Consider the following 23,868-nt stretch of genomic DNA (forward strand, 5'->3'; position numbering starts at 1 on the left):
CGAGCTTATAACTGAAATATGTGCCCTTGGAACGGAGAGAGGGAGAAACATCAATGATGAGAGAGAATCATTGATCGTCTGACTCCTGCACATCACCTACTGGGGATCAAGCCCACAACCCGGGCATGTGCCCTGACCAGGAATCAAACCATGACCTCCTGGTTCATGGGTCGATGCTCAACCACTGAGGAACACCAGCCAGGCTTGATTACTATTCTTGCCTTTTCATAATAACCTCCCTATGGTATTTCTTGGGACGATTATTTCTTCTTCCTTGATTTAAAGAAATTTCATATTCAATTGTTAATACTCAATTATCTGTTGAAAAGTTAGGTAAATAAGTGATTTCTATCTTTTAAGGAAAAGCAGCCTATATCATATATTGTTAGAGGGTAAGGTTGTCAGTCTATATATTAAACAAATAAGAGCCAGTTTGCTCATTTAACTTTTAGAACTATATAATGCCAATAGTGAATTTATTTTTTAAGTCCTAAATAAAATAATATATTAGTGCTTTAGCTAAATCTTCAGCAGAGTGAGTGTATAGCACTATAGAAAGATCAAGGAAAGGATGGTTTGTTGGAGAGAGTACTTGACTGGGAGCTCAAAAGTTTGGGTTCTAATTCTGAATATGCCCCGACGAGCTCGGTGATCCTGAGTGTGTAATTTCTGAGCCTCAGCTGTCTGAGCTGTTAGATGGTGGCAGTATTCTAATTTCGCTACCTTCACAGGATTGGTGGAAGGATCCACTGAGATGTGAAATATGAACACCTTTTGTAAGCTATTAAAGTGATGGAAGATACTTTAACACCTGTTCTTAATTTTCTTCAGGAAGTGTTAAATTTAAAACTTTAAAATTTGAGAACTTGCTTGAAAATTATGATGCTGTTGTTTGGTCAAAGATTAGTTTATCAGCAAACACGAAGATTTAGGCCCTGTGCTTCAAAACAGTCTCTTTATTCTTCAGTTTGATGTATTCTAGGTGGCAAAGTAAATTTTTAATTTCATGTTCCCAGATGTTATATATAGATCCAGAGAAAAATCAGAAGAATATCAGCATTTTTCAAAGGTCATTTGCCCTTATGCCACAAGTGGGTAACTGAATCAGGCTGAGGTTCTAATAGATGAGGCCATTGACATTCTTTGTCATTCTCCTGCTATATCTTTTCTTCTCTCTTTTCCTGGGAACATGCTATTTTGGAGAAGAAAAGGGTTTGCCCAAGGCAGAAATAGGAATCCGGACCGAATTTACCTACATGGGGCTGGAATATAGTTGAGAGGTTATGTGTGAAAAATTTGAAGATAGATGTTGGTGTGGCCATTTAAGAGCATATGGAGAATGTGTTTTGGGCACTCAACCCTGCCCCCCACCCCCAGTTCTTCATGCTTCCTGTGTTCATGTTCTTGTGTGTTTGTGTTTGCTGTATTTACTAGTTGAGTTAATTGTAATGATTTTGATCCAGGGAAAAGACCCATCAACAAATTGGATTCTTCCGATCCCTTTAAACTGAATGATCCATTTCAGCCTTTCCCAGGCAATGATAGCCCCAAAGAAAAAGATCCTGATATATTTTGCGATCCATTTACTACTACTACCACTACCAATAAAGAGGCTGACCCAAGCAATTTTGCTAACTTCAGTGCTGTAAGTACTGTGAATGGGCTGTTTGGGGGAGAATCTTTCCATTTATAGTTTGAAGGGTTTTTAAAGATTATTTTGGAGTCTTCCAAATGTGTTTATTTCCAATTAAATTTACTAACATACTAAAAGTGATCTTTATTCTTCCCCCAACCAAAACATCTGTTTGCTTCTGTTAGGATGGTTCTAAAATTACTCCATTGCACAAGTGATTTTAGTAGTCTTAGTTCTTGTGATATATACCAGTTGTTGTAAACCCTTCGCTTCGTTTTAGTAAACAACATAAATAAACTCCTTACTGTTGTTATTTTGTAAATTGTTATGGATGATGGGCCATTAGACAGTTATTTGCTCTCTGCCCACTGGGTAAATAATGCCAAAAAGAGCTTGTGTATTTGTAACTGTGTGTGTGTGTTTGTGTATAAAGCTTTGTTGATTTCTGGAGATCAGTCAGCAACTATTATATGACAGGATAGGGCCAAGGACTCTTTGAATAGAAAGTAAAACTCTGTGCTTTTTAATGTCAATATATAGCTGTGCTTTTTAATGTCAATTTTATGAAATAAATATAATCATCAAGAGTTAAACAAATCTTTAATTATTTGGAGGGCTCTAATTCACTAGCCTTCCATATTTACTCTGCATGCTCCCAGAACTGACTACAATAGGTAGACCAGTGGAAACAAATGGAAGGATGCTGTGATAATGGCATAGGCAGGGCCTGTAACATCCCAGAACTGAGAAAACCAGCTATGGAGGTGTCACTCTGGAACAACATAAAGCAATGACCTTTTCCACCATTATTTGATAAGAAACAAGGATTTCTTAAAAATAAAATTCTTAGAGTAGCTAACAAAGTTTTATTTTCCCAGATTCTATAACAAAGGAATTTTCCTCTACTTATCACTTTAAGCCAGTGGTTCTCAACCTGTGGGTCGCGACTCCTTTGGGGGTTGAAGGACCCTTTCACAGGGGTCGCCTAAGACCATCGGAAAACACATATATAATTACATATTGTTTTTGTGACTAATCACTATGCTTTAGTTATGTTAAATTTGTAACAATGAAAATACATCCTGCATATCAGATATTTACATGACGATTCATAACAGTAGCAAAATTACAGTTATGAAGTAGCAACAAAAATAATTTTATGGTTGGGGGTCACCACAACATGAGGAACTGTATTAAAGGGTCGAGGCATTAGGAAGGTTGAGAACCACTGCTTTAAGCCCTTGAGATGATCTCGGAAATAGATTTAGACCCTGGCTGCAGTCTGTATGTCTCCATCAGTGTAGCATTGGGTCACTCAGCCAGCAGCCATTTCTAGTTAGAAAGGAGGTAGGCAGGAATCTGCATACAACTAAGTCAGATGAATGAAACTGAGCTACCTAGGTTTTGAATCTGTACTCTAAGCACCAGTGGCTTCTTATGAATGTGAAGGAGCAGAATAGGAATCAGTATCTTGATTATTGGAAAATGGAATGGCAGGATTATAGTAACCTAACTTTTGTTAGATGAAATTTGAGTTGTTTCAAGCATAGAATCAAGAATTGTTCTTCTTAAGAGATTACAACCCTCTTCATATAAAATAACCTTCTGACAGTTTGTGGCATTTAATATCTAAATAGAATTTCATCAAATCAAAGCCTGTTTGGAATGATTCTTTAACAGTAGTTGGGGCATTTTGCTTATTTCATACTCCAGAATCTCAATATGGCATAATTGCTTTTTTGGATAGATAAAACTATTTCCCTGACCTAATTACGGGTGTTAAGGTTTCATTTAGACTCGGTCAAAAAGTTCTCAGTGCCTGCCAAAAATCTTTATAATGCATTTGAAAGGAAAGATTTGGTCCACATCTTGTTTAGTACTCTTATTTTATGTATAGCAGAATCATCACATTCTTTGCTTTATCGTTTTTCTGTACCTGAAGGTTAGATTAAGGGAGGGAATCACCGGTGGAATTAAGTTGAAAATGATTTATCATGTGAGGATGCTCAATGAAGGTGAAGTAGTAGATGTTTTATATTAGATAAAAAGGCTAGCCCTCTCCTGTTTTTAAACCTACTTAAATCACCTTAAGCATATACTTTTTTAAATGATTTTTTTAATGTTTAGTTTTATAGACTTGCTATCTGTAAACTGCATTACTTTTTAAAAACAAAATTACATTTAGGAACGAGTAAAACGAAATGTGTTTTCAGGAAAAAAATTTAACAAGTAACAAGACTATTCCCAGAGTCCTTCAGGTGAAACAAGTAGTTAATATCATTTGTAGAAACTATTTTTCCTTCTTTTCTTTTTATTTGTTTTACTCATTAATCTGTTCATTTGTTCATTCATTCATCTTTTACACGGCAGTATCCCTCTGAAGAAGACATGATCGAATGGGCCAAGAGGGAAAGTGAGCGAGAGGAGGAGCAGAGGCTTGCCCGACTGAATCAGCAAGAGCAAGAAGACTTAGAACTGGCTATTGCACTCAGCAAATCGGAGATTTCAGAAGCATGAGGAATTCTCCTGTCCCTTGTCAACCATACAGTACTCTTCTCCCTGAATACTGAAGCTCTTTACAGTGTATATCGAAACTACCTATGAGCATAGGTTTGAGATTCCTGTAAATGTGACAAAAGTGTGTTTGTCTTTTTAAAATTCATTTCAGATTTGTCTTCTCCTCACCCCAGAAAAGCAGTAACCCAGTCAGACAGCTTCACCTAGGTCCCTGTTCTCGTGTGCATTTACTGTGCGCTTTTGCCTGCCTCTGCCTCTCTCACTTGTGAAGCTAGAGCACCCAAGCTTCTGCCTTCTAGGATATAGAGAAATAGCTTCGCCCCTGTGCTACCCTTGTTCTGAAGTTACTCTGGTGATAGCCAGTGGGGTTCTTAAAATTTGCAGTATTCTCCTCTAGTTTTAATGGGTGAGGGAGGGGAAGGGAAAGAACATCCTATTTATGATAGTGCAGATTGGCTAGTTTAAAGTGCATGTTTGTGTTTCCATAGAATCAAAAGACTGTTTAATTTGTTTTTTATAGACAAGGAAAAATATTTTGCATAAATTGACTCCACTATTGAAAAGGGATGCTTTAGATTGAACCGTCACAGCTTGAGATGCAATCTTTTCCTAAATAAAAACATTAAAGCCTCATGTGTGAAACATACTAAATTTTTTTTTTCTGAATTTAAAGAATTTCAGATTGAAAGATACCTCTCCATACTTTTAAGTGCTAAACAGTGGAGAAAATTTATCATCTAAAATATACCCATCAGTATAAGGCAAGCAAAAATCGTAACATGGCAGTCATTCTGCCGGGCTGTGGCACTGTCCTCTTTAGTTCATGGCAGGTGTATTTTTGTACTTTTGCAGAAGAAACTTTAGCAAGCTAGAACTGGAAGGTACTTTAATTTTTTGTATGTATATTTTTGTTTCCTTTAACGAAGGCTCAGTTACTTGAAATGTAAAAACTTTCACTGAATACAAATGAAAAAAGTGGCATGTATTAAATCAAATTGCTCATCTTTGTGGTTTAAAGCAGTTTATTCTCTTCATGTTTTTGACTATGAAAATGGCAGGCTAGCAAAAAAAGGAAAAGTCTTGTTTTTATAATTGGGAGAGAAGAGACCTGCCAAATTATTAGAGCTCTTCGTGTGTTAAAAGCCCATCTCTTGTGAAACTGACCTAGCATACAAGGTAAATTTGAAATAGACTGTGAAGTGGGCTGTAAATTTTAATTGTAATTTTTTTCTCAACATCAGTTACTGACTTAGGTAATGTTTTCAATACCTATTTACCAAGATAAAGAAAGATGCATCTAAAAATGAATTCAAAGTCTCTCTGGTTACCAAATCAAAGTAATATTGATCTGTGATAATCAGAGTAACATTGCTTAGCCTATGATTAAATTCTAAAATACCCAATTCATTTCATCTTGAAATGGTGCTTTTTTCCCCCTCCACACACAATTGGACTGCTGTAGTTTAAATAAACTCAAACCACTTTCTTGCACTGCTTTTTTCTACTTTTGTAAATTGAAACAGCATAAAAGGCATACATGTGAAGCAAGGGCTGAATCATAATCACCAGGTTTAATTTTGATAAACTGATCCAGTGACTGAGGATATATGCAAAAGTTGACTAAGAAGGTGGTATTGGGAGTTGTGGTAGGTAGTGGTTTTGGGTATTTTTCTTCCCCTTACACTTCAGGAAAAAGGTAAGTTGACTTGAACAACCTTCTTTTGCACTGGGAAAATGAACAGATGTTTGAAAAATATTTTTCTTAATTAAAAAAAAACACTCTGAAAAATATTAACTCTCTGTAACTTATAAACACCACCTTTTGATGTAATAAGTGTACCCTAATCTTATGTATGTTTAACTGGATTACACAGATTCTTACCTTTTGTTAAAATGTGTATACTCAGTGGACCATTATTATATTAAACTATGTATATATTATATAAATATAAATATATATCTCTATCTTTACACTCACCTGTGTAGGATGAATGTCGTAGAGTCATTTTTGATCATATTTTACACTGTTGACTCTGGCTCCACAGCCTGTGCTTGAAAAGGACAGATAAGTATCCTGAGAGCAAGTGGCACCACTTCCAAAGTATTAACCATCTTCTACGGAGTTGTTCACGTTTCTCTCTTAATAGAATTTTCTCTTATGTTTCAAACTTCTAAATTGTAGCCTGTAACTATGAGAACAATAAACTTTAAGTAATAATAAAACTATCCATACATCTTATTTGAAATGGAGTTTGTGGGACTGGAAGTTGCTCTGGGTGACTGAGTGAGTGGGGAGTGAATTCTAGGACGTTACTGTCCACTACTGTAGATTTTATAAACACTGCCCCACAGGCCCTTCCCCTTCTCACAGCGTCAGAATTCAAGCATCAGAGCTGTCAGTGCTGCTTCATGATCAGGGTGTGGGCTGGATTGACTGGAAGTATCAGGGGGAGGAACTGGCTGGGTTAGGTAGATCACCATAGTAGTGACTGTCAGGAGGGAGTGAGAGATGGCCTGAGGACCAGTAGGAATAAGAAATCAGGTTGGAGAGAGAAGATAAAGGAGCACAGGGGATTGTCAAGGCAATGTGGCTTTGGCTAGTACACATTGGAGCAATTGTAAGATTAAGGAACTTTGTTGTATTGATAAAAAAAAAAAAAAAAGTGGCGTGTTGAAGAGGTTATAGAACTGAGGACTCAGTATTTTGACTTTGACATTTGTTTTTGGTTCCATTGACCCCATCTGGCACAAAGGGCTCTCTCTGGCATTGAATCAATGGGAAGAAATGAAATTTATCTGTGCTTTACATCATTACAACCTGAAAATATTTGCAAAATACAGGGACAGGCTGCTCCACACTGTCATAGAAAGCCTTTACTCACGTGGCAGCGGCACTTCGTACTCGTTGAGGTAGCTCCTGTGGTCCTGTGTCCTTGCATGGGGTCTTGGGTCCTTCACAAAGACTGTACAGCAGTGTCCTCTGCAGACCATCAGGCTAGATCAGGGAGGGCTGTAGCGCCCTCTGAATACGGCGCGCGAGGTGGGGGAAGACAGGCTCCTGTGTGCTGAACAGTCAGTGGCTGGCTGATTGGGATGTGATGTGTGCACTCAAAATTGAGGTGCTGTGAGTGAGAGGGAATCTACTGCCAAGCGCCACAGGTATTGCTCCCATCAGAGAAAAAAGTATTGCTCCTCAAACACATACCCTTCCATTTCTTACAGCTCCATTCTAATCTTATGAGGCCACTGTCATATATACCAGTGATGGCGAACCTTTTGAGCTCGGCGTGTCAGCATTTTGAAAAACCCTAACTTAACTCTGGTGCCGTGTCACATATAGAAATTCTTTGATATTTGCAACCATAGTAAAACAAAGATTTATATTTTTGATATTTATTTTATATATTTAAATGCCATTTAACAAAGGAAAATCAACCTAAAAATGAGTTCGCATGTCACCTCTAACATGCATGTCATAGGTTTGCCATCACTGATTTATACAGTCCAGCATTGACCAAAACATCGCTATGTGGTGCATGACTGTATTTTGTGAAAAGAGAGAGAAGGAAAACTCGTTGACACTTACTAGGGACTTCTCTGGGCCTGGCACTAAGGCTCTCTATACATTACCCAATACTTATAACAGAAAACATAATTTATAAACAGATGAACGTGACTTGGCCAAGACCCCCCACCCCCTCAATCTCGTAGGGACCAAGCTAGGGTCCAGCCCAGGTGCCTTAGCTCTGAGATCTGCTTGTCCACAACACCAGGCTGCCTTTTGCACACCTAAAAGACTAAGCAGCAACCCTGGGCCCGCAGCAAGAACTGATGTTCTCAAAGAAAGCCCTGATTCACTACAGCTTCCTGCGGTTTCCTGCCCTAGCCAGTTAGGATAGAATTCAGCGGTTCTCAACCTGTGGGTCCCGACCCCTTTGGCGGTCGAACGACCCTTTCACAGGGGTCGCCTAAGACCATCCTGCATATCAGATATTTACATTACGATTCATAACAGTAGCAACATTACAGTGATGAAGTAGCCACGAAAATAATTTTATGGTTGGGTCACAACATGAGGAACTGTATTTAAAGGGCCAGAAGGTTGAGAACCACTGGGATAGAGCATGGGCCTGCAGACTGAAGGGTCCCGGGTTCAATTCTGGTCAAGGGCACATAATTTGGTTGCAGGCTCCCGGCCCTGGTCAGGGGCATGCAGAGGCAACCAATTGATGTTTCTTTCTCACATCTGCATTTCTCTCTGTCTCCCTCTCCCTTCCACTCTGTAATTTGGAAAAAAAATATCCTCGGATGAGGATTAAAAAAAAAAAAAAAAGGATTCCTGGCCTTGTAGAAAGAACCCAGACCTTGGAGTCTGATAAACATGGGTCTAATCTCTGGCCTTTCCGTTTCCTAGCTACACGACTTGATTAAATCTCTCAACCCCTCAGTTTTCAGTGGTGATAACAGTTACTTCAGTGGGTTGTGAGGATTAAAGATGATGGATACAAAGTCTTCGTTCCTGTTACGTGGCAGTTGGCAGACGTTCACTAAGAGCTGTCATGTCCATGTTGAAGAAGACAGAAAAGCTAACAATACATTTTAGAAAAAATGTCTATGATTAAATGGAATAAAATTCAGTCATCTTGAAAGTTTATTGATCCAGAACACATTATTCACCGATTATGGATAAAATTGTCACATAGTAAAAGTGCACATAACACACACTATGTGTCCAGCACTAGTCTGTATTGTTTGCATTAACTCATTTAGTCCTCACAATAATCCTTTCCATAAGTGCTGTTGTTACAAATGAGGAAACAGAGAGGTTAAGTAACTTGCCTGAAGTCACACACAACTATCACGTGGTGGGGCCAACATTCCAACCGAGGCAGTCTGGCTCGAGAGCAAAGGCAAGAATAAAACCTTGGGGTTGTTATGAGATTCAAACTAAGATAAGCATTGGGAAAGAGGTTCATAAATGCTGTGTGCATTCTAAGTGTGTGTGTGGCAGGCAGACTGGGGCTAGGTTTCAGATATAGACTCGTCTGGCGCTTGGGTTGAATCCTAGCTCTGCCACTTAATTAGCCGTTGTGATCTTGAGCAAGTTACTTAATCTTCTGCCTCATTTGCTTAGCTATAGAAATTGGGATTATAAAAGGAGACATGTGACAGGGTGGTTCTAGTAATGAAGCATGTAAAGGGTTTAGAATAATGCCTAACATGGCTTTAAATAAATGATGATAATGACGAGGATAAAGGAGAAAAGGGGGAAGAACAGGAAACTAGCTTTGAAGTGTGAGAACCCTGCGACCAAATCCCCTCTCCTAATCCGATCTCAGGGACATTTCTAAACTTCTGAGTCAAATGTTCTCAGAGCAGAGTTGTCAGGATTAGAAGTAGTGTATGTAAGGTCGTCAGTGTCGTGCCTGCCGCTGAGTAGAAACTTGATAAATTTTAGTTCCTTCTTCATTTACTCAACACCGAACACCTGCTACCTGCAGCAGTGGTGCTAGTGTCCATGGAAGACACAGATGTGAGACAGAAATCTGAAGAGAGAGACTCATATGGTCATTGATAATTAACATAAGGATTAAAAAGCGTAGTACTAAATGCTGTGAGAAAGATAAAAATGTAACCTCCAAAGAGGGAGTGACTCCTCCACTGGGGAGATACAGGAGGGCTTCCTGGAGGAAGTGGTGTTGGCTATGGGCTCAGAGGCTGGATGGGACTTTAATCCCACTGGGATTAGACTGGGCTCTGGGCCTTTAAGAGACCAGGTTTCTGGGGCGCTGTGGCACTCATGCCTGTGATCTGGCTGCCTGCAGTGTACAACACTGCCGAGCTGGACAAGGCTCTGTGGGCTGAGGGTTAGGGCCCCTGGGTGCACTGTAACTGGAATTTCCAGATCTGGAAGCTCTAGGTTTGTGGTCAGCATTCTTGGGCCCTTGTTGACCCAAGACATGAGTGCTCAGAGAAAGGGGAAAGGTCGTGTTGTCTCTGCTGCCTGCCGAGGAAAAGTGAGAGAAACTGCCCCGGCAACCCTTGAGTCTTCTGCCTTTTGCAGTGCACAGGCCTCCCTCTCCATGCTCAGCTGAGGGTGGGCCGCAGCAGGTGGGGGAAGCACCCGATGGAGCAGACAGACCTGGTGTCAGCCCTGGCTGCACAGCCTGGTCTCAGGGGAAGCAACCCCTCTGAGCCTGTCTCGTCAGCTGTAAAAGTGGGGGTGGGTGTTTCATGAGATGAAACTAAGAATGTGTGTAAAACGCCTGGCTTAAGGCTTGGAACATTAGAGAATGTCTCCTACTTGTCAGACCGATCACCGTTTTTTAGACACACAATTTGTGTTGCACAAGTGCCTAGGATACACACCCAGCCCAAAAGGAGACAGAAATGGTCCCTTAGCCACCCTGCCCCTGCCCCGTGTTCGGCCCCCATCCTCTCTCACTGAGGGCACTCTCCAGGGCCCCACACCCATCCTTCAAGCTGGAGCCCAGCGATCCCTCTCGAACTCCTCCCCCAGGTGCTCCCCATCCCCAGCTCCCAGCCTTAGTTGAGCCTGAGCCTCCAAGGAGCCGGCTGCACTGTGGGGCTCACCTGGCTCCGGGGCTGATGCTTCTTCATGTTCGCAGTTACTTAAAGTAAAAAGTGAAAATGCACGTGACCTAAGACAAAACATGGGATTTCGAAGAAAGTTTGCACTGGAGACGGTTGTGGCTCAGTCTCCTCTGATCACCTCCTCCCACCGGGTGCTGGGAACGAGACGTCTGTGAACGGGGTCCTGACCCAGAGCCTGGCCAGGCCCGCAGCCTCCCCTCTCGGCCGGGCAGCTCCTCCCACCTCCGTCCCCGGGCTGCCCCTGCCGCCCCTGCTCCGTGCGGGCCTCTGACCCAATTCAGGTGCCGCCCAGCGAGGCAGGTTCTGCACTTGGGCAGCAGGGAAAGGCATAGGCGACGCCACCGTCCATCTGCACCAGCTCCAGGCTGGGGGTGGAGAGGCCTGGGGTGGTCCTGGGACACCCCCCCCCCCCGTGTGACCATGAGCAAACCCCTGGCCGGCCCGGCCTCAGTTTCCCCCTGTGACTAACGATGGGTCCCGAGGGCTCCGGAGGGAAGTGGTCTTGCCCTGGGTCCCGGGGGCCGCCGGGGGAGGGGACACCGACTCCCGGGCCAGGCAGGAAGGCGCCGGCCGGGCCTGGCTGGGGAGGAGCCTCCGGCCCACCCCGCCCGCCCCGTCCAGGTCCCGCCGCGGCCACGAGGGGCCGCCCGCGCCCCCTGTCCGGCCGCGTCCATGGCCTTTCTGACCGCCTGGAAGGGAGCGGCCTCCAGGAAGGGCGTCCGCAGGTACCAGGCGGGCGGGCGCTCGGCCAGCGGCGCGGAGGGAGCCGCGGGCGGCGGAGGGCGGAGCGGGACGGGGAGTGCGGGCTGCTGGCCCAGGGGCAGCTGAGCGCCCGAAGGGCAGTCCGCCGCCGCTCACACCTCCGCGTGTGCCCTGCTGGCGCGTTCCGGCCGCAGCGGGGCTGAGGTCCCCATCCAGTCCCGCTCGAGCCCCGCTCCCCCGGCTGCACCTGTGGGCCACCTGCCAGGGCAGCTCAGGTGACCTGGACCGCGGGCGGGCGGGGTGCCCCCCGCACCTGGCCCTCCCCAGGGAAGCAGGAGGGAGAGGTGGGCGCCCTGGGGGCCTGGCAGGTGAGAGCAGGCACCCTGTCGCCCTGCGGGACTGTCCACGTCTCGGTGCAGCAGTGGGGAAGCCTGGGTCCCAGTTCTGATCCATCATGGAATAGATGGACCAGCGGTCACTGTTACACTCTCACCAGGACCCCCGTGGAGAAAGGTCAGCCCTCCCTCCGACGCGTCACTCCACCTCCCCAGCTGTCCCCACCTCCGGGATGAGCTGGTGTCTCTAGGTGTGTTCCCCTGAGACCCGGGAGGAGACAGCCCTGACCTCCCTTCTGAGCTGTCTTGACCCCCAAGTCCTTTCCTTTACATATTTAAAGTTTGCCCTGCTACCCCCCCCCCCCCGCCCGCAAAGGACAATCCAACTGCCCTCCCAGTGCCTCCCTCTGACTGTCCTACGAGCACCTCAAACTTGGCAAGCCCTCAGTCAGACTTCCATCTTCACCCCCAAACCTGTTCCTCCTCCTGTTTTCCCATCTCGGAGGATGGCACAGTCATCCACCTCGCTGCCCAAGCCGGCACCTGGGCGTTATCCCTCTCACCTCCCTTGGTAAAGATCCAGTTCTGCCACTTGTTTATTGGCGCTATGACCTTGATTCGGTTAATTGAGCTGTGTGAGCCTCAGTTTACTCAGCTGAAGTGGTGGGAAGATCTAGTGAAGTCACACCGGAAAAGGACCTAATACACAGTCACTAGGACATATTCCGTCAGCGTTCTGTAAATGCGGGTTCGCTTCCTTCTTGCACTGGTGTGAGGTAACCTCCCTTCAGAGGGATTTGCATCGGACAGAGGGGCTTTCTGAGAGGTTTGGGGGTCAGCTGTGGGATTCTGGGCACCAGGATTAGGTAATGTTAACTGAAGGTCATTGGCATCAATTTGACGCCAACAGGAATCCCCAAATTGGGTTGCAATGAAAAAGGAAACTTGATTCAGTGCAAACAGCTCAATTATGAAACAGCACTGCCCTGAAAACAGCTGGCTCTTAGGCAGCCCTGGAACCAGGCAGCTCTGGGGCTAGGCCCCCCTCTGGCTGGACGGCTTTGCTCTGTTCCTGCATTTGTCTGCTCTGTGCCCTGCATAGGTCTGCTCCACTCTGCTCCAGCAAGATTCCCCTCTTCAGCCTTCTTAGAAAGGAAAAGTGTGCTCTCAGAGCCAGAGAGGAGCTGATTTATGTAGATAGAAGTCCTTGCCCCTGGCCCATGATTGGTTCATCCTAATGCAAATGAGGACTCCAAGTCCTCCAAGTTTGATTGGTCCAAAAGGCACTGTCTTGATTGGCCAGAATGCAGCCACTCTGATTGGTGGGTGAAAAAGCTGCTTGAGGGATATAGCTGCGTAGCTCTGAGTGGATGGGAAAAGCCTCAGCCCTTTGGTTGACACAGGATTCCAGGAACGCCTTTATAAAGGCTGGCTCCGGGGACAGAGCACAGTGCTGGCAGAGCAGTTCTGTGCAGGAGGCAGGCAGTTTAGTGCAGGAGCTGCAGCTTGCCTGAGAGACCCCTGTACAGAAATGGCTGCTAGGCTCTGTTTTTAAAATTTGAGCCCAGTTAGCCACCAGAAGCCCATTCTTAGTCGGTATCTTCTTCCTCATGGTCCACAGTAGCTGGGAACTGTTACAAGAGGGAAATGACACCCATGCATCTTACACAATATGGACCACCATCGCCTCGGCCTACAAATAGGGCCCCTCCCAGTAGCCCCCACTTATGGCTGCTCCGCTAGGAGACAGCACCGGACACAAAGGGGAGGTGGGAGCAGGAAGATTGCCTTTGAGAGAGCAATTAAGAGGCAGAGCTGCTCAGGGAGGGAACCGCCACCCCCACCTCCCGAGAATGGAGGACGGCTGGGGCTGCTGTCCACAGAATTCCTGCTCTTGGTTTGAGCCTAAGCTCAAGGAGCTCTCCGATGCCACCCCGTTAGGGAGTTTCTAGTGGTGACTGGAATCCTTGGGCAGCTTTTGTCTCTCCCTTGGGACTGGATCTGAACCGGATGCCAGTGCTGGGTTTCACCTCTGTGATTCTCAGATCCTTTGAGTTGACTATCAGACTTGTCATTTTAATTCAAGATTCTACAATGTTGAAGCTTCTGATCCCAGGATTCTGATAACCCTTATTGCCTGTTAAGAGTACTTAGGAGCCGAAACCGGTTTGGCTCAGTGGATAGAGCGTCGGCTTGCGGACTGAAAGGTCCCAGGTTCGATTCCGGTCAAGGGCATGTACCTGGGTTGCGGGCACATCCCCAGTAGGAGATGTGCAGGAGGCGGCTGATCGATGTTTCTCTCTCATCGGTGTTTCTAACTCTCTATCTCTTTCCCTTCCTCTCTGTAAAAAATAAATAAATTAAAAAAAAAAAAAGAGTACTTAGGAAGCAGAGAAGAGTAACAGAAGGTTTTTATGATTCTATGAGAGGCCTGGTGCACGACATTCATGCACTGGTGAAGGGGGAGGGGTCCCTTAGCCTGGCCTGCACCCTCTCCCAGTCCAGGACCCCTTGGGGGATGTCCGCCTTCCACAGAGGTGGGAGAGGCTCCTGCCACTGCCGCTGTGCTCGCCAGCTGTGAGCCCGGCTTCTGGCTGAGCAGCGCTCCCCCTATGGGAGCGCACTGACCACCAGGGGGCAGCTCCTGTGTTGAGTGTCTGCCCCCGGTGGTCAGTGCACGTCATAGCAACCGGTCGTTCCGCCATTTGGTCAATTTGCATATTAGGGCTTTGTTACATAGGATAGGATGGCCCTTCTCCAAGCCCCTCAGCCATCCTGGAAGGTGCCTTTCTGAAGAACTCCCATTTCTGGGAGAGCCAAATGTACGTCTTCCACATCTTCCCTCCCAGGAGAGAGGAAATTTCTCTCACAGCCCAAGACTCCCAGGCTTTCCTTTCCTTTTCCAAGATCAGCCGTTCTCAGCTGAACAGCAGTGCAGAAATCTATTCCTTTTAGGTAAAATCCTCCCTCCACCCTATAAGTGGTTAGTTTTGCCCCATGTCCCCCAACAATATGGTTATATTAGGACTTATGACACTGGGTGAGACATCAGGTCACTAGGCACTTCATTCCTTCTGATGCCCATTTTCCTCCCTGGGATGAAGTTTGTCCCTGCCTGTTCCCTTCCACAGCCTCAGGCTTTCCCCTCACTCCCTGGAAAAGTCAGCTCTGGCAAGCACCCACCGCCTATACGATTCATCTCCATCCCCCAGACAGAGCATGTAAGTCTCAGATCAAAGGTGACTCTGCTGTCTTCCCAAGAACATGGGTGAGTGAGCACTTCCATCACACCTGGGTGACTGAGGGCACACCCAGGCACTGGCCCTGAGCACAGGTCAGACCAGTCAAAGGGGGATGACATGTCCACAGGCTCAGTGCACAGCACTGCACTCAAATTGTCACCCTTCTCTTTCTCTTGCCCCTGCCCCGTCCAGCTTCTCTCATGGAGACCCTCTGGAGGAGGCCCCTGCCTCTAGAACGCCCCCATCCCCTGCCACCCCGCTGCCTCAGTGATCTCGATGGTGCGCTGAGTTAACATGCATCATCCCCTTCAATCCACTACCGCTCTCACGGGGAGGGCTTGTCTCCAGTTCTAATGGATGAGGAAATTGAGGCCTCCTCATGCTTTCTCAGATGCATAGACATTGGGGTTTTTTAGTACTAATTTTGTGTTCAGCTTTTTAAAGGTATTTTCCCAGCTTTTAGAGAACTTATTCATGTAGCAAATATTTACTGAGCACCTACCTCATGCCAGGCACTGTTCTGGGCACTGGAAATAGAGAACAAAAATGAAGAAGAAAAAAATCCCCGCCCGTGTGGTGTGTAGAATGTAATGGGGAGAGACAGAGAATAAATGAATAAGCAAAATTACAGGAAGTCAGGTATCAAGGGCTATGGAAAAAAATAATGCAGGGGAAAGAAATTTGAGGCCTGAGGGCAAGAGTTCCATTTTAAGTAGACCGGTCAGGGAAGGCCTCACAGAGAAGGTGAGATTCGAGCTGAGATCTGAAGGGGGTTGTTTGAGGGGGCACTCATGTGAGTATTCGCAGGCACAGCATAGCAAGTGCCAAGGGCCCAAGGCGGGAGATGCTGGCCATTTGGAGACCAGCAAGGAGACCAGCGTGGCTGAATAAGAGAGAGAAGGGAGGTGACATCAGAGAGATGGGGGTGCAGGTCATGCGGGGCCTCATGGCCATGGTGAAGACGTTAGGTTGTGTACTGAGAACATGGGTGCAGGGTTTTGAACAGAAGGGTGACATGATCTGATCCAACGGGTCCAGTGCTGTGTGAAGAAAAGACAGCAAGGGGACAGAGGCAGGAGCAGGCTTTAGGGCGCAGGAAAGGAAAGATGAAACACTAATGGAAGGCCCTGTTCCTGGTGCTTTCGGTATATAACCTCATTCGATCCTTGCAGCAACCCAGTGAGGCTGCTACCATCAAGATCCCCATTTCAGAGATGAAGTCAGGGTGTGAGAGCAGGAGTGTAAGCCCTGCCTTGCAAACCTGCCCTCTAGACCACTCCCTGCCCTGCCTTAAGCTAGTACGGTGAGTTGCTTGGGGGCTGCACAGCTAGACATGGTGGGCCAGGAGTCCAGCCAGATCGTCCTGGCTCTGGAGCCCAAGCGCTAACCCAGGGGTTCTCAACCTGTGGGTCGCGACCCCTTTGGGGGGGTCAACTGACCCTTTCACAGGGGTCGCCTAAGACCATCGGAAAACACATATATAATTACATATTGTTTTTGTGATTAATCACGATGCTTTAATTATGTTCAATTTGCAACAATGAAAATACATCCTGCATATCAGATATTTACATTACGATTCATAACAGTAGCAAAATTACAGTTAGGAAGTAGCAACGAAAATAATTTTATGGTTGGGGGTCACCACAACATGAGGAACTGTATTAAAAGGTCGCGGCATGAGGAAGGTTGAGAACCACTGCTCTAACCCCTGACAAGATGCCACTCACTGCCCCTTCTTTCCAATCAAATCTGGTTGTGGTCCCTTGGGCCTGACTGGGCTCCTTCCTAGACCCACGCTAGGCAGCTCCTGGAGACCAGACTTGTAGAAGAGCTCTGATCCCAGAACTGAGAACATCGGAGCAGGGGGGACCCTTGAGCTCCTGGTCCGGTCTTCTCTCCTCTTTATATTGGGCAGGAAAATGAAAACTAAGGGCAGAGTCGGGCAGTAACTGCCCAAGGTTACACAGCCAGTGGGAGTCAGAGTCAATGGGGCTGGAGGGGGCTGGCCCAAGGAACAGGCCTAGAACCTTCTCAAGGGCCCCTCTCCAGGGAATGTTTAAGAGCTGTGACTGGTATAGCCCTCTTCAAGAGCCCTTTGTTGATGAACCTGTTTACTTGTGAATTATTAACAAGCCTGTAGCCTGCTGGGTGGGGTGCACTCACTTTAAGACAACCCGTTTTACAGTCAGCAGCTCAGGAAGGCTCTGGGAGTCCTGGCTGGTGGAGGCAGAGCGCTTCCTGCCAGGGAAAACCTGGAGGAAGGGGCTGTGAAGGGGGAAGGGGATAAGAGGTCACCCAAGCACTGCACCATAAGCCTCACAGTATCCATGAGAGGTGGGGCCATTTATCCCAGGTTTACAGATGGAAAGACTGAGGTCCCGAGAGGGAGAAGCAGCTCTGACTCCACAGCTTAAGCTCTTTCTACAACAGTGGCCCCATGTTTCCCATGCTTACACCCTCATTTCTGTGACCCCCATTTCCACACACTTTCCCCACAGGATAAATAGTCAAGACCGGGGTTTATGCTATGGCTAGACCTGACTCCAAGTTACACTCGGTACAAGCCTCAGTGTTCTCATCTGTAGGATGGGAGATAAAGCTACTTCGGAGCTTTCTGGAGCATTCTGAGGCGGTTTCATTAAACAGATGTTTACTGAGGGCCTTCTTAAGCCGAGACTTGGAACAGGTGCGAGCAGCCCATGCGAGGTGCCTAAGGCCCCTCTTACATATGGTGCTGGTCCTCTCACCAGCTTCATAAACTCCAGCGTGCCCACCTCGCTGCTTTCACCCACACTGTCCTCCATCTGGTGTGCTCTTCCCGTGACTTCATTGTACATAAATCATACAAACTTCAAGGGTCAGCTCTGCCCGGCTTCTCCAGGAACCCCCCGGGCCCCCCGCCTGCGCAGCACTGTCCCTAAGCTGGATGGCTATCTGCTCCTTGTAGTTAACTATCTTTTCGTGCTGATGTCCGAATCCCAGAGGTGGGATGAACCTTGCCAGGGAGCATCCAGCCTCTGCTCATATATGGGCAGGATAAGCACTCCTACCTTTGCAGAGAGCCTGCTTAGGTTTAAACAGCACTCCCCTAACCCTCTCACCTCGCCACCAGGCCCTAGTTGCCTGGCTCTCCCGGACCTAGCCCAAGTCTTCCCACCACAGCTGCTCTGCGAGCTCCTCCTGTTTCCTCTTCTGACATCCTAGAGCCAGGGCTGTTTCCCTGGTGCTAGAGTCCCTCCTCCTCCTGTCCCCTGCCTTTGTGAAGGGACAGCACTACGCAGCCACGTGGTCTGATGAGTCATGGCTGAGTGCGCCGGGGGCTGGGGGTGGTGGCTGCTTCACGCCTCATGGGCCAGTGGTTCTCTCTGCCAGACCAGGTGAGCTTCAGCCCTGGCCCTAGCCAGGGGCGGGCAAACTTTTTGACTCGAGGGCCACAATGGGTTCTTAAACTGGACCGGAGGGCCGGAACAAAAGCATGGATGGAGTGTTTGTGTGAACTAATATACATTCAAAGTAAACATCATTACATAAAAGGGTACGGTCTTTTATTTCAATAGTTTTATTCATTTCAAACGGGCCGGATCCGGCCCGCGGGCCGTAGTTTGCTCACGGCTGCTAGACATATACCTCAGGGCTGGGCACACAGTGGGCATCTGAGGAGTGTATAGGTGGCTCTCACATAGGCACTGGGGATCCGGGGAGAGGGAGCCGAGGAGGCAAGAGTGTGAACTTTGTTGTCAGGAGGGCTGGGTTCCAATCACAACTTGCCATTTATTAGGTGAGTGGCCCTGAGCACATGAACCCTGTGCCTCAGTTTCCCCATCTGCAAAATGGCAGGTATGGGGATCCTTTGAGAAGGCGAGTGAGACCTGTTGGCTAGCAATGAGTGCTAAACCGCATTACTGTCCGCCCTTTTGCCTCCTCCAACACAGAGACCAGTGGGCAAGTGGGTGGGATTAAAATCCACGCCTGACTCTAGAGGCCGGGACACTGCCTGCATGAATGCCCCACCAGTGAATGCCCCAGGGCGATGCAGGCTCAGGTCCCGGCGCTGCAGGCGCGGCGTGGAGAGGGGAGAGTGACAGGTCTAGGAGAACTTTCTGGGCCCGAATAGGTAGGGCTGCGCGAGGAAGGAGCGAGCTCCCGGTCCCGGGGGGCTGCGCACTGGGGGTACCGGGCATGGGCCACGCAGCCCTGGGCTCTCACCTGTCGGAGCCGGGGGTGGGGCGCATCCGCAGGCGGCGGCCGTCGCCCCACTGCGCGGGTGGGCAGCCCGCGGCCCGGCCCCGCCGCCTTCCCCGCCCCCGGCGCGCCCCTCCCCGGCCGCCGCGTCCCCAGCTCCGCCGCACAGCGCCCGGCTCGTCCCCGCGGCCGCACCTGGGCCGCAGCTGGCGACCGGCGGGGGCTCGCGGCCCGCCCCCCTCCGCGATGAGCACGGCCGGCTCCCCGGGCGACCTGCCCGCCGGGTAAGTGCGCGGCCCCATGGCCCGGGGGCGCGGGCCGGGCTGGGCCCGGGCGTTGGGGGGGGGGGGGAGCGCCGAGCCGGCCTCCCCGCGCCCCGCGGCCCGCACTGCGGCTTCCAGCCCCGCCTGGGCCCCGCGCCCCCACCCGCCGTCTGCCTGCGCCGCCGCTGCCGGGAGCGGGGAGGGGGCTGCGGGAGCTCGCGGGGGAGAGCAGGCGCGGGCGCCCGGGGTCGTCACTCCCTCCGGGTCCCAACTTTCTCCCGAGCCCGCAGTCAGGCCGGCTGCGTTCAGAGCCGCCCTCCTCCCCCGTGGCGCTTACACCTGTGCGGGACGCAGTGCCCCCTCCCTGCAGAGGAGAAACTGAGGCACAGCTCTTAGGGAGCTTGTCTCAGGTCGCCAGGAGGTGAGAGGTGGGCTGGGATTTGGACGCAGCTCCATTGGATCCCAGAACCTCACACCACCTCACCTTCAGGGATATTTAGGAGTTAAAAGGCTAAGAAACGAACCATTGGGCTCAGCTGGAACCGAGTAGTAAAGGTGGGTGTTGTCACTGCCAACGTGGCTCTCGTGCCCCCTCCCCCACTGAGAAACCCTGCAGGCCCCACCTCCACCCCACCCCCCCTTAACCCTTCCGTCCCCCCCCCCCCACCCTCCCACACACCCCCGCCCCTGTGGCAGTGACAGCTACTAACTGCTGGGCGGTACAAAGCAGCCCTTTGCCTTTCCGAGGCCCCAGTCGGGAGGGGGCCCCTGCTGGGAGCCTGGACTGCCGGAAGGTTACTGGGTGGAGATGTGGCCCCGGTGAGCTGGGAGTGGCCCCCGCCCAGCCTGGAGCCTCACCACCAGGGACAATATTTGCCAAGGCCTCAGGGCTCACACTTGAACCGGGAGGTGGCAAGGCTGGTGCCAGCTAGGAACCTGCACAGGGCCTGTGGTGTGCTCCAGGCTGAGGCTTGGAAGTTGGGTGGCAGGGGATAGCCTGGCCTGTAGAAGGTTCACGGACAAGTCTTGACTTTTTGTTGTATGACTTTGGCCAAGTCTGTTACCTCCCTAGACTTACTTATTTTTAACTGACTTTATTGGGGTGATATTGGTTAATAAAGTTATATAGGTTTCAGGTGTACAATTCTATAATATATTATCTGTATACGTATTGTATTGTGTGTTCACCCCCCAAGTCAAGTCCCCTTCCATCACCATTTATCCCCCACCCCTGTACTCTCCCCTATCTCCCCCCACCTCCCTTTCCCTCTGGTAATCACCGTACTGTGATCGTCTATAAGTTTATTTGGGGGTTGTAATTTTGTTCTTAATCCCTTCACCGTTTTCACCCAGCCCCCAACCCTCTCCCCTCTGACAGCTGTCAGTCTGTTCTCTGTATCTATAAGTCTATTTCTGTTTTATTCATTCGTTTATTTTGTTTATTAGATTCCACATATAAATAATATCATATAGTATTTGTCTTTCTCTGACTGGCTTATTTCACTTAGCATAATACTCTCCAGGTCCATACTACACTACAGTCTATCTATAGATTCAATACAATTCCTGTCAAGATACAAATGGCATATTTCACAGAACTAGAACAAATATTCCAAAAATGTATATGAAACGAACAAATAAAATAGTCTCAAATAGTCTCAGCAATATTGAGAAAGAGCAGAGTTGGAGGAATCATGCTACCTGATATCAAAATATACTACAAGGTCATAGACATCAAAACAGCATGGTACTGGCATAAAAACAGACTACATGGAACAGAATAGATCAATGGAACAGAATAGAGAGCTCAGAAATAAACCCATGCCTGACAAAGGAGGCAAGAACATACAATGGGATAAAGATAGTCTATTCAATAAATAGTGTTGGGAAAATTGGTCAGATACCTGCAAAAAAAATGAAACTATATCACCAACTTACACCATACATAAGAATAAACTCAAAATGGATTAAAGCAGTGGTTCTCAATCTGTGGGTCACGACCCCTTTGGGGGGTCGAACAACCCTTTCACAGGGGTCACCTAAATACATCCTGCATATCAGATATTTACATTACGATTCATAACAGTAGCACAATTACAGTTATGAAGTAGCAACGAAAATAATTTTATGGTTGGGGGTCACCACAACATGAGGAACTGTATTAAAGGGTCGTGGCATTAGGAAGGTTGAGAACCACTGGATTAAAGACTTATTATTAGACTCGAAACCGTAAAAGTCCTAGAAAAAAACATGAGCAGTAAAATCTCTGACATTTCTCATAGCAATATTTTTTCTGATATATTTCCTTGGGCAAGGGAAACAAAGAAAAAATAATGAGACTACATAAAACTTTAAAAATTCTGCACAGCAAACTAAACCATCAACAAAGTGAAAAGACAGCCCACTGAATGGGAGAACATATTTGCCAATGATACATCTGATAAGGGGTTAATATCCAAATTTACTTAAAAATTCATACAATGCAAAAGAAACAATCCAATTTAAAAATGGCCAAAGGACCTGAATAAACACTTCTCCAAAGAGAACACACAGATGGCCAATAGATATATGAAAAGATGCTCAACCTCACTAAGCATCAGAGAAATGCAAATTAAAACCACAATGAGATATCACCTCAAATCTGTCAGAGTGGCTGCCATCAATAAATCAACAAACAAATGTTGGTGAGGATGTGAAGAAAAGGGAACCCTTGTGCACTGATGTGAGAGAAACATCTATTTGTTGCCTCCTGCACGCACCCAGACCAGGGTGGGGAATTGAGCCTGCAACTGAGGTACATGCCCTCGACTAGAATTGAACCCAGGACCCTTCAGTCCTCAGGCTGACGCTCTAATCATTGAGCCAGATCACCTAGGGCCCCATTTACTTTATAGTCTTCTTTTAAACCAGTGGTTCTCAACCTTCCTAATGCCGTGACCCTTTAATACAGTTCCTCATGTTGTGGTGACCCCCAACCATAAAATTATTTTCGTTGCTACTTCATAACTGTAATTTTGCTACTGTTATGAGTCGTAATGTAAATATCTGATATGCAGGATGTATTGTCATTGTTACAAATTGAACATAATTAAAGCATAGTGATTAATCACAAAAAACAATATGTAATTATATATGTGTTTTCTGATGGTCTTAGGCCACCCCTGTGAGAGGGTCGTTCGAGCCCCAAAGGGGTCGCGACCCACAGGTTGAGAACCACTGTTTTAAACAACTAAGCCGTGGCAGAGACCCTTGAAGCCTCTTGTGGATCTCCTCCCCACGTACTCTACAGAGATCATTGCCATCCTCAATTTTGGTTTTATCATTTTATCTGTTTTTATTCTTTTGCTGAGTGTGTGTAAGTCTAAAAAAATATGTAGTTTGTTCTTACTTTAAAAGTTGTGTACAGCCGAGACCGGTTTGGCTCAGTGGATAGAGCGTCGGCCTGCGGACTGAAGGGTCCCAGGTTCGATTCCGGTCAAGGGCATGTACCTGGGTTGCAGGCACATCCCCAGTAGGAGATGTGCAGGAGGCAGCTGATCGATGTTTCTCTCTCATCAATGTTTCTAACTCTCTATCTCTCTCCCTTCCTCTCTGTAAAAAATCAATAAAATATATTAAAAAAAAAAAGTTGTGTACAGATGGAGTCATACAGCACGAATCGTTCTGCAGCTGCTTCTCACTCAGCTTCAGGCTTCTGAGATTTAGTCCTCCTGATCCTTGCGGCTCCGGTCCCCACTTGCCCTGATGGGATGATATACCACTCGATGTGAGACTCCCATTTGCTTATTTACCCAGCCTTCTTGATGAGCATTGGGGTGGTTCCTAGTGTCTTGCTTTTCAAACAATGAATATTCTCATACGACTGTCCTTTGCATATATGTTGTGTTTTTCGAGGTTGCCCTAACTAGTACATAGGTAACTAGTACATAGGATATAATCATAGGGGTCATAGGATATGTACTAACTAGTTACTAGTACAATGTATACTGAATCTTTTAAAGTTACTTCGTTTCATTATAGAAGTAGAGCTACTCAATAAAAGAAACGATGGAAATATATAATCTTGGGGGGAAATACTAGTCACTAACTTTTTCTGTGTGCTTCTTATTGTGCTTTACATTGTCTCAGTTGTTCCCCGCCTCCCGTTTTCTTGCTGGGGAAACGGGCTTATAGAGGTTAAAGCACCTTGCCAGGTCTCTCCAATAAGTAATTGCTGAGCTGCAGCTGCAGTCCAGGGCTGTCTGCCTTCAAACTCTTGAATGCCACGCTGCACTAGGCCACGCCAGCCACCTCACTCCATCACCCGTGATATTTGCTTTATGCAGAGCTAAAGGGGAGTCTTTGGAAGTAGAGTCACAGTCATATTTGCAATTTAG

The 23,868-nt window shown here is 47.3% G+C and overlaps 3 protein-coding genes across 9 annotated transcripts in view; 2 read left to right on the top strand and 1 right to left on the bottom strand.

Moving 5' to 3' along the window:
* EPS15 (epidermal growth factor receptor pathway substrate 15) overlaps nucleotides 1–6,389 on the top strand; it is a 123,046-nt gene extending 116,657 nt beyond the window's left edge. For 4 of the 5 annotated variants that reach the window (XM_059689622.1, XM_059689623.1, XM_059689624.1 and 1 more), the window contains exons 24-25: nucleotides 1,464–1,645; nucleotides 4,004–6,389. In XM_059689622.1, coding sequence (XP_059545605.1) covers nucleotides 1,464–1,645; nucleotides 4,004–4,150 — 329 coding nt within the window. In that variant the 3' untranslated portion in view covers nucleotides 4,151–6,389. The remainder of the gene's footprint in view (nucleotides 1–1,463; nucleotides 1,646–4,003) is intronic. The other variant, XM_059689626.1, reaches the window with a different exon arrangement.
* The window catches only part of LOC132231104 (calmodulin-like), a 428,233-nt gene that overhangs the window by 139,684 nt on the left and 264,681 nt on the right, over nucleotides 1–23,868 (bottom strand). The window lies entirely within an intron of this gene.
* The window catches only part of TTC39A (tetratricopeptide repeat domain 39A), a 46,222-nt gene continuing 33,744 nt past the window's right edge, over nucleotides 11,391–23,868 (top strand). Inside the window, exon 1 of one of the 3 annotated variants that reach the window (XM_059689602.1) lies at nucleotides 11,391–11,490. In XM_059689602.1, coding sequence (XP_059545585.1) covers nucleotides 11,438–11,490 — 53 coding nt within the window. In that variant the 5' untranslated portion in view covers nucleotides 11,391–11,437. Of the gene's footprint in view, nucleotides 11,491–19,356; nucleotides 19,514–20,027; nucleotides 20,048–23,868 lie in introns of those variants that run through there. The other 2 variants (XM_059689601.1, XM_059689603.1) reach the window with 2 other exon arrangements.

Source organism: Myotis daubentonii, chromosome 3, assembly GCF_963259705.1.
Source record: "Myotis daubentonii chromosome 3, mMyoDau2.1, whole genome shotgun sequence".
Taxonomy (NCBI): domain Eukaryota; kingdom Metazoa; phylum Chordata; class Mammalia; order Chiroptera; family Vespertilionidae; genus Myotis; species Myotis daubentonii.